Source organism: Populus trichocarpa, chromosome 16 (genome assembly GCF_000002775.5).
Source record: "Populus trichocarpa isolate Nisqually-1 chromosome 16, P.trichocarpa_v4.1, whole genome shotgun sequence".
NCBI lineage: Eukaryota > Viridiplantae > Streptophyta > Magnoliopsida > Malpighiales > Salicaceae > Populus > Populus trichocarpa.
In genome coordinates, this window is record NC_037300.2 from 10124730 (window position 1) to 10139660 (window position 14931).

Here is a 14931-nt window from a genome sequence, read left to right on the forward strand (position 1 = left end):
AACCGTGTTTAATAAAAATTTAATTTTTTTATTAAAAATTAATTTTTTTATATATATTTTGGATTGTTTTGATGCGCTAATTTTAAAAATAATTTTTTAAAAAATAAAAAAAATATTATTTTAACACATTTCAATATAAAAAATATTTTAAAAAATAACTATAATTATATTTCTAAACATACAAGGAGAAAAGATAGTAATTAAAAAAAACTTTAAAGAATGATGTGAAGGAAGGTTCCATCTGGTTTCCACTCATGGAACCTTTCCTAAAAAATATATATATATATATATATATATATATATATATATATATATATATATATATATATATATAAATATGAAATATTTCAGGTGTTCTCCACACAATTTTCTCACACTTGTGTTGGGATCCCTTTTGAATTATTTTTAAAATGTCATGGACATGGTTTTTTCTGCTCATGATTCACAGCCTCCTTGACATAGATGATTCTGATGATTCTAATAGTTTTAAATTTTTGGATTTACCATAAATAAACACTTAGATAGCCTAACAAGATTATGTATGGATAAATAACTTCACATTCAATAATTGCATCAGGTTTAAATTTGAATAGAGATTATACAAGCATAGTTTTATAAGAAAATTTACTAGTTGTAATCAACTGAGGTCCAAAAAAACCCTAAATCAAATTTAAAAGATGTTGATTAAGTTGATTTTATTAATTTTTTTTGGATTGAAAGTCTATTTTCAAAGTTTTTGTTGTTTTTTCTTTTTTCAGTAGGATTTTGATTGTTTTTTTCCTTGTTAAGATCAGTCATTGACGTTCTTTACAGAGGGAATAAAATATGAAATAGAGTTATTGTTAGTGAGAACATTTTCAATAAGATTTTGTCTTTCTTTGTGTCTGTTTGATTCATTCCGATCCCGTCAGCCAAGTTTGCCGGCTATTCTTGTAATCGCTGAATATGTGCCAACGCAAGCAAACAACACCCCCACGCCAGTGGTGAAAAGGCAAGCTGCTATCTGATAGGAGAGAATGACATTTTTTTAATAAAAAAATAAATTAATCGGCACCTAAAATACCATAGAGAGAAATAAATGTGTTCATGTGAAGACAGTAACGTGAAGGGAGTGACCAAATTCTTACCTGCAACTTAGTTAATCTTTCATGGAGTATACTGAGATAACATACACATGGGAAGATAACAGCCTGCAACAAAATGAAGATCAGAGAGAAATGATGCATGAATGCATGCGGTTTCTTTGCGTTAATACCAAGAGCGAGCAGTCTACGAATGACAGCTTACCACGAGCATTGCAAGTAAAGATCCAATTAAGGCCATCACAAAACCTGCACCCCAAATTACAAAATAAAGGATCATTTGCGTTATTACTTCACATTCAAGTTAGAGATTGAAGTTTTTGGTACCAAAGAATGGAACTGCTAGTGCCACAGCTAAAGTCGAGGTCACTAGGATTGTTCTGATGATTAATGACACGCCGTAAGAGCTAAACCGGCCTGAAGGCACGAGTTCCTCTAAACTCAGTGCAACAGGCATCATCACCAAGGCATACTTGGTCATCGGGTTAACAACCTGCAAATCACACAAATATTGAACACGAGGAACCAGTCTCCTACTTTCCATACGCGGTTAATGACTTAAAGGTTGTAATTTAGGGAGATAATCAATCATCAGGCCATGGATTAATGTGAAAGTATGAAGAAAATTGAAATGAGTTTCTTATCATACTGCTGTCCAGACTGCAACTTTAGAAGACACAAATTGTGCTGGCATGTTTAAAGTATACTGAGATTCGATCGAGTTCCCGAACATCAGAAAGCCACATATTGCTGCTCCAGTGTACATAAGCCAACAAAAAATGAAGCTGCAGCATGATAAACAAGTTACTGAAGGAATAGATTCTATTTGCCAATTTTATATTGGAAAATACAGAAACTTCTGTAAAGCCTTGAAGCAAGACGTGGGAATTCTTCAGGTGGAAGATGGAAAGTTTAAAGCCTCAATGATTAATATATGCTAGGAGATGGAAGATTTTCTGCCCAGGTTTATCAAGTTCTACATCTATGATCAAAACTTTTAGTATCTCTAGCATTATCCTTATTCGATATTAATTGTCGAGGCAATTGAAGTGCAAGCTATCAATTGTTTCCATTTAGCTAGAATGATGAAGCCTTAACAAAAAAAAATGAGGAATTAGACAAATGCTCTTTCTCAGAAACAAGTCATGTTTATATCTATAAAGCTTTCAAATTGTAGTATACTACTGAACGAACGAATAGGATTGGTGGCAGAAAGGAAGTGCATATAGTACCAATTTACCTGGTAATTAAAACTGTTGGAAACCTTGATGGTTCTTTCATAGAAGAGTAAATATTTGGAAAAACTGAATGGCCAGAGAAGCCGAAACCATATATACCAATTGCAACAGGCAAGTTTGCAAGGTCTAGAGCTGTTCCAGTTGGATGAAATCCAATTTTGTCGATCACCCCAGTCCATAACAAGCAGAGAGCAACTATAATTGATGCAACTACTCCTCCAACTGAACACATAGGCATAGAGATCAGCAGCTATTGTTAAGTTTACAATAAGCTTTTTATGCTGAAGAGAAAAAGGGAGCTAGAAATGGTACTATAGTGTATTAAAGAGAGAAAAACAAAAATAGAAATGGAACCTGAAAGGTATGACAGCAAACTTAGGTCTCGAAGCCACACTGTTGGAAGAACAATGAGAGTTGCCGTGATGGAGAAGATTTGATGACAATCCAGATGTATTCCCGCAAAATCCATGTACATGTTTGGGAATAATGTTGACAAGTTATCACTCATCATGATTACGTACTCCACACACGAAGCCTGCAGATTGAAGCTAATCTCCTTTAAGTACTTGGGAAGAAAGGATACTGAAATTAATAGAGAGCTGAGATGCACACATATACACGAAGAATTCGTCACACTTACATATAATTCAACGTATAATACCATCTGCATTGGCCCAAACCCAACTGTCAGTTATATGAAACAACAAGAAATCTTGTTTTAATGCAGTAAATCCACCAGCTAATGTTCTTAAAATTTATTAACTGTTGACGTATCACATTGTGATTTCACTTACTGATATCACTAAGCGCCCACCCACTCCAAAAGCAGCTTGTCCAATATCAGGGTAAGTTTGTAGTCCAGGAGAGCTTTCTAAACAATTTTTCAATAATATCCCAGTGTAGCAGCAGATGACACCAAATAGTGAGAGTATTATGAGGCTCAACCACCCTCCTTCTTTGATTGCGTAAGGCATTGTAAGGAGTCCGATGCCGCACAAAACATTTGTTCCTAGATAGAAAAACATAAAATATAGTAAATTGTAGAGAAGAAAAGAAGGTGGAAAACAACCCCCAGCGTTTGTTTTCCAGGTGCGGATAAAAGCAAGCTATGTCATCTCTTAGAATATAGCGGTGTCAGTTCCATGGCGCCAAAAGGAACTCTTCTGTGGCCTAGTTTTAGACGACGATAAACAGAAAATGATTAATCCAATAGCTAACAGAATATTAAAACCTTCAACTGCGAATTCAAAGCTAGCCACCTCTACTGTAATAAATGTGGTCCTTGTGGAATTATTTGATGAATCGTTTGGGAGACACATGACCATTGCATTGAAGCATCATGATTTTGTTTATCGCACTAATTCTGAGAAAAAGAGCTTAGAGATGAAAGTTATTCCATGTACCATTGAGTATTGATTGAGCTAATGAAGCTTTTTGATCTGGTGGTGCCAATTCATTAACAGAAAATCTCGAATGAGAAGATGCAGATGACTTCACAGGCAGTATGAAGCTTGGTACTTCTTTGCCTAAACTTTGTTCGGAGATGAATGGGCTACTTAGAGAAGAATCCACTTCTGAACCTTGACGTCTCTTATAAACTGAAGTTAAAGAACTGGTTTTCCCCGCCATACTACTGGTCCCTTTCAAGATGTTAACTGAAGGAGGTGTCGTACCGGTAAGCAAGTCTATCGACTTCCTGCACAAATTGAAGTGTCATTCTACCTTTTAATGTCTATGATATCTATTCGCGGCCCATGAAAAGCTTAATTTCTATGTAAAGTTTTTTCACGAATTCATCACCATTTATATTTTCTTGCTTCTCTTAATCCATGGAGTTGCACTACCTTCACATTCATATGATGCTTATGCAATTGTTTCGTGATCTTAACGCTAGACCTACCAGTGTTAGTTAAGACAATCTCCCATGAGTGAAAAGAATGCAATAAAAGAATAGAATAAATAGAGCAGATCTATGTGATTATAATACTTTGCATTGAAGTCTCTTGCTAGCCTAGCTATTTGCTGCGAATTCCAATCGATCAATATTTGAGTGAATAAAAATAGATTTACATATATATACACGTTTAATTTAAAGAAAACCAAAAATAGATACAAGTTGGGACATTTGATAAAGTATAACCTGTAACTCTGAGGCCATGATGGAGTGGTAACGTCAAAACTGTTGTTGGAGAGGTACTGTGAAGAATCCATGCTATCAGATTCTGAATCTGAATCACTTTGACAAAACCTTTCACCCTGGTTTTCCTCATCGTCTGTTTGGAATTGGTCTTCGCGATCAGGACCCAGATCTTCATCTATCTTCATTTCCTCTTTCGTTTTCCAAAAACCAGAACAAAAACAAACTCCTGCCTCGCCTATCTAGAAAAAAGGATCCGTAGAGACTGGATAAACTTGCTTGGCATGCAAGACAAATGCTTGTTCCAGTACTGTGGCTATTTTTTTAAAAAAATAAAAAATTAAAGAGAATATAAGGTAAATGTTCTGGAAATGACAGCATGGACATGCATGCATCAAGCTAAAAGACTGGCCAGACACAGAAAGGCTAAATTCTTGCTTGTTGTACACTTGTATGCAGGATTTGATCTAATGGGGAGAGTTTTATGTTGTTTTCTTTTATCGCATCTTTACTCCTATTAATAGCAATCATACAAGAAAAATCCAGACAGATCCGAACTACTGGGCTTCTTTTCTGACAGTCATGTTTATCTAATCTAGGCCAATCTTAATGTTTTATATTCAGTTATTTTGTTGTTATTTTTCTATTTATTTATCTTGTGAAAATAGGGGCTTAAGCTCATAGGAAATTACAGTTGACAAAGTTGGGGAAGGGAACTTCCTAAAAATATTAAGATAATTGGAATCCTGAATTTGTTCTCCCACACAGAGACAAAATGGCTACCTAGTAGGGTCTCAAATCCATCATTCCCAATGAGATTTCTAATGTTATTTTTTTTTTCATTTAGGGTTTTCTTTTTAAATATAACTTTATATTAATAAGTATAATTTTCAATTTAATTGTTGGATTGAATTGATATATATTTTGATAGAAAACTTTAGAAGATATAGGGTTAAAATTTCATATTCATCTAGGTACGAGAAGGTCTTAAAATAAGGACTAGAGCAATTGTTTGAAATTCACAATATTTTTTCTAGTTGATTTATGATTATTATTTTCATTTGATTTAGATCTCTTTTATTATTATTTTTAGCTTTGTTTAGGATTTTTTTTCCAAGCATAAATAGTGTTATTTTGATTGTATTTTAGGAAACAACTTGAAGAAAAATATTCAGTAATAAAATTATGAATTAGAGTTTGGTGTGACAACTCCATTCAGCTTCAATTTTATCTTTCTAACTTGTTATCTTTCTGTTTGTGTTTTTGTCTGTGTTAGTTGGTATCAAAGCCCAATAATCTTAGGTTATTACTTGTTACGTGTTGCAATCACAAGTTATTTTGCTTCTTATATGCTGCTAAATAACCATGGCTGGAAGAGATTACAGAGCAGAATGTGTTCAGGTAAAAGTTGATGAGGAAATTCCCCCTCAGGAGAGAAATGTTCAGGAGCTGGAGATAGAAGATATGCAGAGACAGATTTTATAATTGAAAAATGGTGTTTAGAAACTGATGATAGAAGACATGCAGAGACGAATTGCAAAATTAATACGTTAGTTGGTGGAGGTAAAGAACTCGAGGGATCGTGAGAAGAGTGGTCCCAGGTCTATGACTAGTTTTGAAAACTCATTTCAAAAACATGATCAAAAGAGTAGTTTCTTGATCAAGATGAAAATCGTGAAGATTTTAGTGATCCTGTTTATGATAAGGTAAATGTAGATTTGGTATTCTACATCATTTTATGATGTTTATTTTGATGATAATTTAAATTATGATATCATAAACAATGATATTAATGGTAGTGATTATATCATTAATTATATCCTTGTTGATAAGTTAGAGGTTAAGAACAAAAAAAAAACATGAAAGGTGCTCAACAAAAAATAATATTGATTTAAATTATGTTGATCCTTTTGATTATAAGTTAACCTTTATAAAAAATGTAGGTTATATGGATACAATACATGCTGATGAGGAAAATTTAAGGTTTGCTTTTTATTATTCTAAAAGGCAATGGAAGAGAAATAATTTGTCAATTGTTATTTCTTATACAAATTTTAAGATGAGGGACTAAAGTTGATTTCTAAAATTTTTGTACACTTAAAGAAAAGGAAGAAAATAGGTTGGATAGTCTTTATTAGACATATTAGTTATTGAGAAATGAGAAATTTAAACTCGAGGACGAGCTAGTTCTCTCTAACTTAGAAAAACTAATGTAGGAGATTTTTTTTCCTGTAAAATGCAGTTTTATGTTAATGCACATAACTTTCAATCTGACTGTTGAATCAAACTATAATTTTGATAGAAAACTTTAGAGGTTATATTTCCATAGGGTTAAGATTTTGTATCCATTTGAGTGTGGTAAGGCCTTTAAATAAGGTCTAGAAGTTATTGTTTAGGATTTGCAATATTTTTCTAGTTGATTTATGATTATTTTTTTTCTATTTGGTTTATAACTCTTTTATTATTTTTCTAGTTTTATTTAATATTTTTTTCTTAGTATAAATAGAGTTATCAATCTAGATAGCAAGATGACAACTGTTATTGGCATAATATGATATCGACTATATGACAAGAAAGGCTGTAAAAGAGAGCGCGATTGCTAACCACCTAACAGATAATGTTGTGAAAGATTATGAGCCATTGTATTTTAATCTTCCCGATGAGGATGTATTAGTGATTGAGAGTGGTGGTGGTGCAAATGACTAGTGGACTATGTATTTCGATGGAGTTTTAAACGTAGCATGGAATGAGAATGAAGCGGTAACAATTTCTCCAAAAAAGAAGCAGTACCATGTTTCGGTGATGTTGTAGTTTGAATACACCAATAACACAAACAAATATGAAGCTTATATCATTAGTCTAGAAGCTGCTTTAAAGCCGAGAGTTGGAAAACTCAATGTTTATAGAGATTTAGTGCTAATTATATGTCAGGTAAAGGGGGAAAAATCCAAAAATAGGTTATGACAGTAGTCCCCTCTTTACAATGCTTATGACAAAAAGTTCCGTAAGAGACTTTAGATAATATGATTATAAAAAAGAAAAAGGAATGAGAGATTGTGGATTTATCAAATCAAGAAATGTTTCAATTCTTCTGAAAGTGTTAGAAATGAGGGCTCAAAAGTGCGCTCAGTAAGAGATAGGGCAAGAAATCGTATTGTTAGAGAGATGAGAGCTCACGTGACATTGTATTACACTCTAGCATAACTCTTGCCAGCTGATTGCCCTTACAGCTGCCGCGGCGCCACCCTAAAAAGGCTAACCCAATCAGTCTTTATCGGCTAAATTTTAGCAGCTCATGATGATGACTTTGAGCCAACGATTGAGATTCTTCTCGATTGAATCAAGGGTCAAGATTAGTCCCCAAAAAAGACAAGATGTTCCTTTTTCACCCTCTATAAATAGAAGCAGATTTCGGGTATTGAGGGGAGAGAAAAAAGATGAGTGAAAGTGAGTAAAAAACCAACCTTTGCCCGTGTTTTTTTAATCTGCCATCATCGTTCTTCTCCCTCCTTCGCAGTCTCAACCTCTATGCCCTTACTGACACCAATATCGTCCACCAACAGTCATGCACCTCTTTCACCAACTCATCCTCTCCACCTCTCCCATGAATAGCCAAGCCATCATAAGACTTTTCTTTTTTCTCTAGACAAAAATCTTCAGCAGTGGCGTCAGGAGCAACTCCAGCAGCACCTCAGCCACATCGGCGGACCAGCAACGACAGCTACACACCCTCCATGCTAGGTAATCTTTTTCTCTTTTCCCTTTTTCCCCTTTGTAAATCTTCTCTCATCCACTGCATGCAGAATGTTAATTCATGTTATGTAGCAATGAAATAATTAACATGGTCACTAGGCTGGACCAGTGACCATGTAATATAGGTGGACTGAACCTGTTTCAGCCCAGCTCACATGGCTGGGTCGGTTCAACCTACTAAAAAAAGAAAAGAAAGGATTATTAGGCCTTTAGTCGACCTAACCCAATCCGATTAGGCCAGACTTGGGCCCCTGGCCCGTCCAATCCCTTTTTTTTTAAAAATATAATAATAATAATATAAAAATAGAATTTTTTAAAGACCATTTTTAAAATTATTTTTGGGACCATCACGTGTTTTTTCCTAATAATTTTGTCTAATATCGGGTTGTAGACTTATACCATAAGATACGGATCCTATATAAAAAATATCTTATTTTCCTCAAACATTCAAAAAAATATCCAAAAATTTAAAAATAAACTTTATTTTCAAAGAACAAAAAATATTTTATTTTCGTACACACGACCGAATCCTAAAGGTTTTTCATGCATATTTTCTAAAAAGATAAAATTATATTTTTATCATGTTTTAAGAAATGCAAAAATAGATATCTTAACCAAATTATGATTATCCATTAGAATTTGACCAAAATACAAAAAATCTCATAACAATTAGTTTGTCATTCGGAACGTTAGGAATTAGCTATATCCAAGAAATATATACGATGATAAATTTAAGCCTAAGAATGGTTAGGATTAAACCCAATAAGGTAGAGACTTTCTCAGAAAAGGAGATATGCCTTGAATCTTAGATGAGACTAACGGATAGAAACATGACCTAAAAAAATAATCAATCAACAATTCAGCTTACCTTATGTACGGTGTACTGGGGGTGATGTGTCTTTCCCTTGCAAAACTAGTCCCCTTACCTAGATTGTCGCATGCCATTAGATTTCTCAGTGACCATAATACTAAGTGACGACTATATAACCCTATAATCATAACTTTATGATTAAACTCAAAACCCCATTTCAATTCCAAGAGATTACTCTGTCATTCGATGACGTGCACGTCATGACAACACCAATATATTTTTAAGCCTAACACCACACCAAAGCACTATCATCACTCAAAACCCCCCTTTATCTCTATATAAAATGTAACTACCACAACCAAGAATCATTCTCGTGCTAGCCTCACATAAAAAACAACACTAAACCTTGTTGACTATCCTTCTCATCAAGCACAACAACATATCCTCCCTTTACCAATGACTATATCCATAACAACACCAACTAACAATCAATAGCAACACAAAAATATCACCATCCTTATCGAATAATGGTAGCACTAGCAATAAACACAATAAAAAATTATAATTGCGTTAAGGTGAAAAAAAATAGGATACTTATGACTTTTCCAAGATTATATATCTTTGCTCAAGTGATGGTGTGCTACACAACTGATAAGGAAATGATGAGGGAGTTGAGTCACTTTAGATGTACACAACAATGCATGATCCCACATGCCAACAATGGTGACGACGTATGATCCAGCATGTCGATCACTATGACAACATAATCTAATTCATCCTTCTCATATCTTATGTTATTTTAATTTGCTTTATTTTTGTATTTTTATATATTTATTATTTTTAAAGTGTATTTATTATGTTGATTCATGACATTTTAGGGATCAAAGATCATAAACAAGTGTTCAAACCTTTAGGATAAAGCTAGAAGGATGAGATGTGTTGCCTATTGGATTAAACCGGTGTGTAACTGTTTTGTCCTTGTTCATTTTGAAATTTGTTTTCCTACTCATTCAATTTTTATGCTGGCATGCATGTTTACATATTAATTTGTTGCTTTTTTATATGTTTTTTCACCATTGTCAAACAAAATTTGGCTATTGTTTTTATTGATATCATTTGAAAACTATATTGGTGGGGTTTTGATGTCAAAATCCTATTTTGATCTTTTTTTCAAGTTCTTAAACCTACCATTTTGTTTACAAATTATTTTTAGTCAATGTTAGCATTAAAAGTCTTGATTTCAACATTTATGTCTATTTTTCACAACTAGTACTGGTTTACTTCAAAATATGTTCAAGAATGTGTTAACCTGAGAATCTTATTTTTAATACTTGTTTATAATTTTGTTGCTATCAATTGCTTTTGAATGATTTTTAATCAAGATGAATGTTAAAATTTTGTTTTAAATATTTTTTTTCTAGTTTTTGTAGCAACTAGTTTCTTTAAAAACATTTTGAGTCGGATTTAACATTTAAATCCTCTTTTTTAATTCTTGTTTTGATTCCAACAATCACTAGGTATGCTTTCTCTACTAAGGCATGTCTTATTTGCTACAAAAGTTTTAATAATAATCACATGATTGCTCATTTGCATCCTTGTTTGTTACAGATTTATAATTCTATATTTGCAACTAAATCACTTTTATTTATATTTTATGACTAACATATGCTAATTGTTAATTGGATCTAAATCCAAGTAGACGAGACTCATAATTTAAAGATACATCAACTACTTGATGTAATTTCAAGAATAATTATATAAAGTTTAAGCTTTTTCCTTTTAAGCAATATGGTGGCATTTGTGTAAAAGAATCTAATTGAGTGAATTATATTTTTTATTTTAGGGATCTAATATTTACTCAACGAGATTCCTTATAATTATTATACATATTTTCTCTTCAATATTATGAAGTTTTTTAATAATTTGTTTACTTCTTTTATTATTCCAACACTTGTGTGATTAACTAGATAGTAAATGTTTGATTGAGAAAATTTCTCTCATTAGGTTGGTGTTAAAACTCGAAAAGGCCTCATAAAAGAACTAGACCCAAAAAATAAATGAAACAAACTTTTAAAGTTCAATCTTTTCACATTTCCAATTTAGGATTCTAAGACCCTAAAACAATAAATATGATGAATTAATTTTCTTAAATTAATTCCGAATTTACATTAAACTCATAACTTAGAAAATAATCATACAAATAATAATTTGTAAGAAATGAACCTAGGGGTAGAAACATATAGGGTAATTGTTCTTAGAAAAAAGGATTTTTTTTTATGATTTTTATTTTGACTTATATATATCCAACTTTTTATATGTTTCTTTGAAACTAGTGTGATTAGTCTTTTTTAAAAACTATGCAACCACTTATCTTATAACTTTATTTTGTTTTTAAGTCCCTAGATAATCAACCAATACAAACATTAAAAATTTTCAAATCCTAAAAAGTTTGAAAATGTTTAAGTAATTGCCTATATTAAAATAAGCATCCATGTGTCAACTATATAAAAATATAATTATTCACTATCACACCAGAAAAAGAAAGGCTAAAAGTAATTATTAACAATGAAATCAACCAAGTCCCATAAGAGTTTAAATTGATGAGGAAAGATATATATAAAAAAATAATTGCCCGCAACAACACAAGTTTGTTTAATCAATTAGAAGATTCAGTTCTATTTAGAGTAAAAGTCCTTAATAAAATAAATTAATATTTGCAAAATAAGTTACGATTCATGTAATTACTAGAAAAAATGATATATAATAAATTAATATGTAATACGTATCATGTAATTTCTTTATCTGACATAATTACGTATCATGTAATTATCTATTATTCAACATGAATAAAAATATCAATAATATCAACGGATCGTGTCGAATTCCTTAAATAAATCCTAGCCGTTCAAAATAGGGCAAGTGTATCCCTGAGTCTCCCTCCATACTATTAAACCTGCTCTGAGCCACTCTTCGATCTCTCTGCCTTAAAAAGCAGTAGCATCGACAGCAACCATATCAGCAGTTTCCTGACCGCTGCTTGCCTGGTAAGTCTCAGAAACTAAAATGAATTTTCTGTAAATTCCTTTTCATCAATGCCAAGCAGATTGAACCAGCTATATAATTGCTTGTTGTGATTCTTTTAGCTTCTAATATCGAATGGGCTGTTCTATTTTTCTTGTTTGTCAACTGGGTTCTCTTAGAAGCTTGAATCTTGACGTCTGTTTTCTAATGATAGTGTATCTTGTCTCCAAAGCAAATGGGTTTTTATTGGTTCACGTTGCACTCCTTTGAAAGATCGAGGCAGCTGTTTTGTGTGCTGTACAGTTCAGCAACTGTATAATAGATATGCATTTATCTTGTTTCCGTTTGTCAATTCTTACAATTGATGTTTTTATGATTCAATCTGATTGGTTTGTTAGTAATTGGAACAAAGACGATACAGCGGAGAATTGAAAACGGATTTTTTTAGTGTTAAGATTATGGAAAAGGAAATATTTTTAGTGGAAAAGGACTTGTGTGGATTGATTTTAGGTGTTGAATTGTTGTATTTTAAGGCATAATTATTTGCTAGGCCGCCTGTAGTTGTTTAAATTTTGTGATAGAAACACCTATAAAATTATTTCTGCTGCATCATGTGGGTTAACGTAGATTATTTTAATTTCTCCTTTGGTAGTTACCATTTGTTTGTTTAAGCGTGATGACATATAAACCAACATTGGTTGCAGTAATAGGCTAATGCAGTATGTATTAAGGTCTGAAGTTTGGTCTGCCTTTTGACATTAGACTACCTGTTGGTATTCATTATCCATGAATGTTTTGTTCTCTAACTCTTAGTTTATTTCTGAACAAGTAGAGAAAGAGTCAACGGAAATTAGGTGTTCATTAGGATGACAACTCATAATGGATGTCCAGCTATTCATTCTGATGAAATTAGATTGATAATTACAGCTCAGTCATTGAATCTAGCTCGTGCTGTTGCTAACCAGATCTGTGAAGATGTTCACCACAAAGAAGAAGATCCAGAAAGACAAGGATGCAGAACCCACTGAGTTTGAGGAGACTGTTGCCCAAGTTAGTTCTTTACTATTCAATCTGGTTTCTTTGGATTCATGGTTTAAACGAATTAAATATGTTGAAATCTAAATGCTTTCTTCTCTGCAGGCATTATTTGATTTGGAAAATACCAGCTCGGAACTGAAAACTGATCTAAAGGATCTCTTCATAAATTCTGCAGTGTATGTACATAATTTTATGTGTGTTCTACAAGAAACTTTTCCATTCTCTTCTCTCAATTTTCTGCTTTTCCTCTGGTGCCAGGTCTATTTGCTAAATTTAAACTTTGCAAATTTTGCAGTCAAATAGATGTTGCTGGAAATCGCAAAGCTATTGTCATTTATGTTCCTTATAGACTAAGGAAGGCTTATCGCAAGATTCATCTTCGTCTTGTTAGAGAGCTGGAGAAAAAGTTTAGTGGGAAGGTAATGTTATTTCAGATTCTTAGTTTTCTACATGTGTAATAGAGGAGGGGGAATATGAAGCTTAGAGCTTGCAACCTCAAGGCTTAAGGTTCAAGTCCATAGAAGGAGGTGCTTAGCATTTGTAGTTCCTAGTCGTGGTTAACATACTATGTCAATCCCAGCTTCAATTCAATACTTGTTTGAATCTGAATTCTGATTCATGTTTCAATTCCTCTGATATTTTGGCAGGATGTTGTTCTGCTTGCTACCCGAAGGATTGTGCGTCCACCCAAGAAAGGCTCTGCTGTTCAGCGCCCCCGCTCCCGCACCCTAACTGCTGTGCATGAAGCCATGCTTGAGGATTTAGTTTATCCTGCTGAGATTGTTGGAAAGCGCACCAGATACAGGATTGATGGATCCAAAATTAGCAAGGTAGCTTTCACACTTTAAGACAAAGGAACAGAAAATTATAGTTGGAATTGTATTCTCTATCACCATAATCTTTGCCCTTCTCAGTAAATCTCTATTTTTTTGTTTGTTTGTCAGATCTTCTTGGATCCCAAGGAGCGCAATAACACCGAGTACAAGCTGGAGTCATTTGCTGGAGTTTACAGGAAGCTTACAGGGAAAGATGTGGTTTTTGATTTCCCCATCACAGAGGCCTGAAGAGCTGTTGATGAGTTTTGTTTTGTTATTTTTCAAGACTCCAGAGTTTTATAAGTGCAGCACATAGGATAATACTTAAAATTTTGACTCATGAATTTGGTTGAATGTCTTTTTGAATAGGAAATAACTTTCGTCAATGTTTCTTTTGCCATGTACTTAAAGTTCCTCTGGATTTTTCTTATGAAAACTCTCGTGGATTGATGGCTGTATAGCGTGCCACCTTCATTGAAGTAATTTGGTTTTCCCATATCTGCTGCTGGTGAAAATTTGTGAGGGTGATTTCATGTGACATGTCTTTTAGATGCATCTTGGTTTTGTAGAACTAGTATTGGGGATTTAGTGGATTTGTGAATGCATGCTGATTCCATATTTAGTCACTGGCTGCCTATGATTCAAATTTGATGATGACGATGTAACATTAAACTTGAAGTTACCCGTGGACGGGTTACATGCGATATTCGAAGACAACTTTCGATATAATAATATTAACAAAGGTATCAGAACACTGGAACAAGACTCAAAACTAGAGTCCCGGGGTTATTCAATTTTTTAATGTTTTGCCCGCACACTAAAATGATTATTATTTTTAAAAGCCAAAAAAATAAAAAAGATATATAGGGATTTTTTTTATATTTTTATCATGGTTTTTTTAGTTATAAACAATGTGAAAACGACGCTCTTTGAGTGGCGCTTATGATATCTCTTGTGGCTCAAATGCCACCTTCTTTGATGGTGTTCAAATTCGTGATATTTTCTTCAAGATCATTAGGAGCTTTTGCATGGTGGA

General features: G+C 33.1%; 2 protein-coding genes across 3 annotated transcripts; one reads left to right on the forward strand and one right to left on the reverse strand.

The window, feature by feature from the left end:
* Positions 1-554: 554 nt before the first annotated feature.
* On the reverse strand, positions 555-4898 carry LOC7468814 (amino acid transporter AVT1D). The gene is made up of 11 exons (XM_024587099.2): positions 4461-4898; positions 3724-4016; positions 3115-3329; positions 2961-2984; positions 2675-2855; positions 2323-2542; positions 1732-1867; positions 1410-1575; positions 1288-1331; positions 1128-1190; positions 555-1003 (listed from the first exon to the last, which is right to left on the reverse strand). Exons 1-11 carry the CDS (start codon positions 4643-4645, stop codon positions 908-910), a joined length of 1623 nt encoding a protein of 540 aa, XP_024442867.1. The 5' UTR covers positions 4646-4898; the 3' UTR covers positions 555-907.
* Positions 4899-11905: 7007 nt separating this feature from the next.
* On the forward strand, positions 11906-14393 carry LOC7468815 (40S ribosomal protein S7). 2 transcript variants are annotated; one of them, XM_006373856.3, is made up of 6 exons: positions 11906-12065; positions 12970-13092; positions 13183-13256; positions 13376-13499; positions 13728-13910; positions 14025-14393. In XM_006373856.3, the coding sequence occupies exons 2-6, from the start codon at positions 13018-13020 to the stop codon at positions 14142-14144; spliced, it is 576 nt and encodes a 191-aa protein (XP_006373918.1). In that variant the 5' UTR covers positions 11906-12065; positions 12970-13017; the 3' UTR covers positions 14145-14393. The 2 variants fall into 2 exon arrangements, with proteins under 2 accessions (XP_006373918.1, XP_002322916.1); XM_002322880.4 differs by having other exon boundaries at positions 11910-12065; positions 13008-13092.
* The last annotated feature ends 538 nt before the right edge of the window (positions 14394-14931 follow it).

Bases quoted from the DNA above. Each gene is read 5' to 3' on its own strand.
- LOC7468814 (XM_024587099.2), bottom strand. From the start codon at position 4,645: ATGAAGATAGATGAAGATCTGGGTCCTGATCGCGAAGACCAATTCCAA. The intron at 2,985-3,114 runs GTAAGTGAAATC...GGGCCAATGCAG, and splicing joins GTGGGCGCTTAGTGATATCA to ATGGTATTATACGTTGAATT. The intron at 1,191-1,287 runs GTAAGCTGTCAT...ATTTTGTTGCAG, and splicing joins CTTTACTTGCAATGCTCGTG to GCTGTTATCTTCCCATGTGT.
- LOC7468815 (XM_006373856.3), top strand. From the start codon at position 13,018: ATGTTCACCACAAAGAAGAAGATCCAGAAAGACAAGGATGCAGAACCC. The intron at 13,093-13,182 runs GTTAGTTCTTTA...TCTTCTCTGCAG, and splicing joins TTGAGGAGACTGTTGCCCAA to GCATTATTTGATTTGGAAAA. The intron at 13,911-14,024 runs GTAGCTTTCACA...TTTGTTTGTCAG, and splicing joins ATGGATCCAAAATTAGCAAG to ATCTTCTTGGATCCCAAGGA.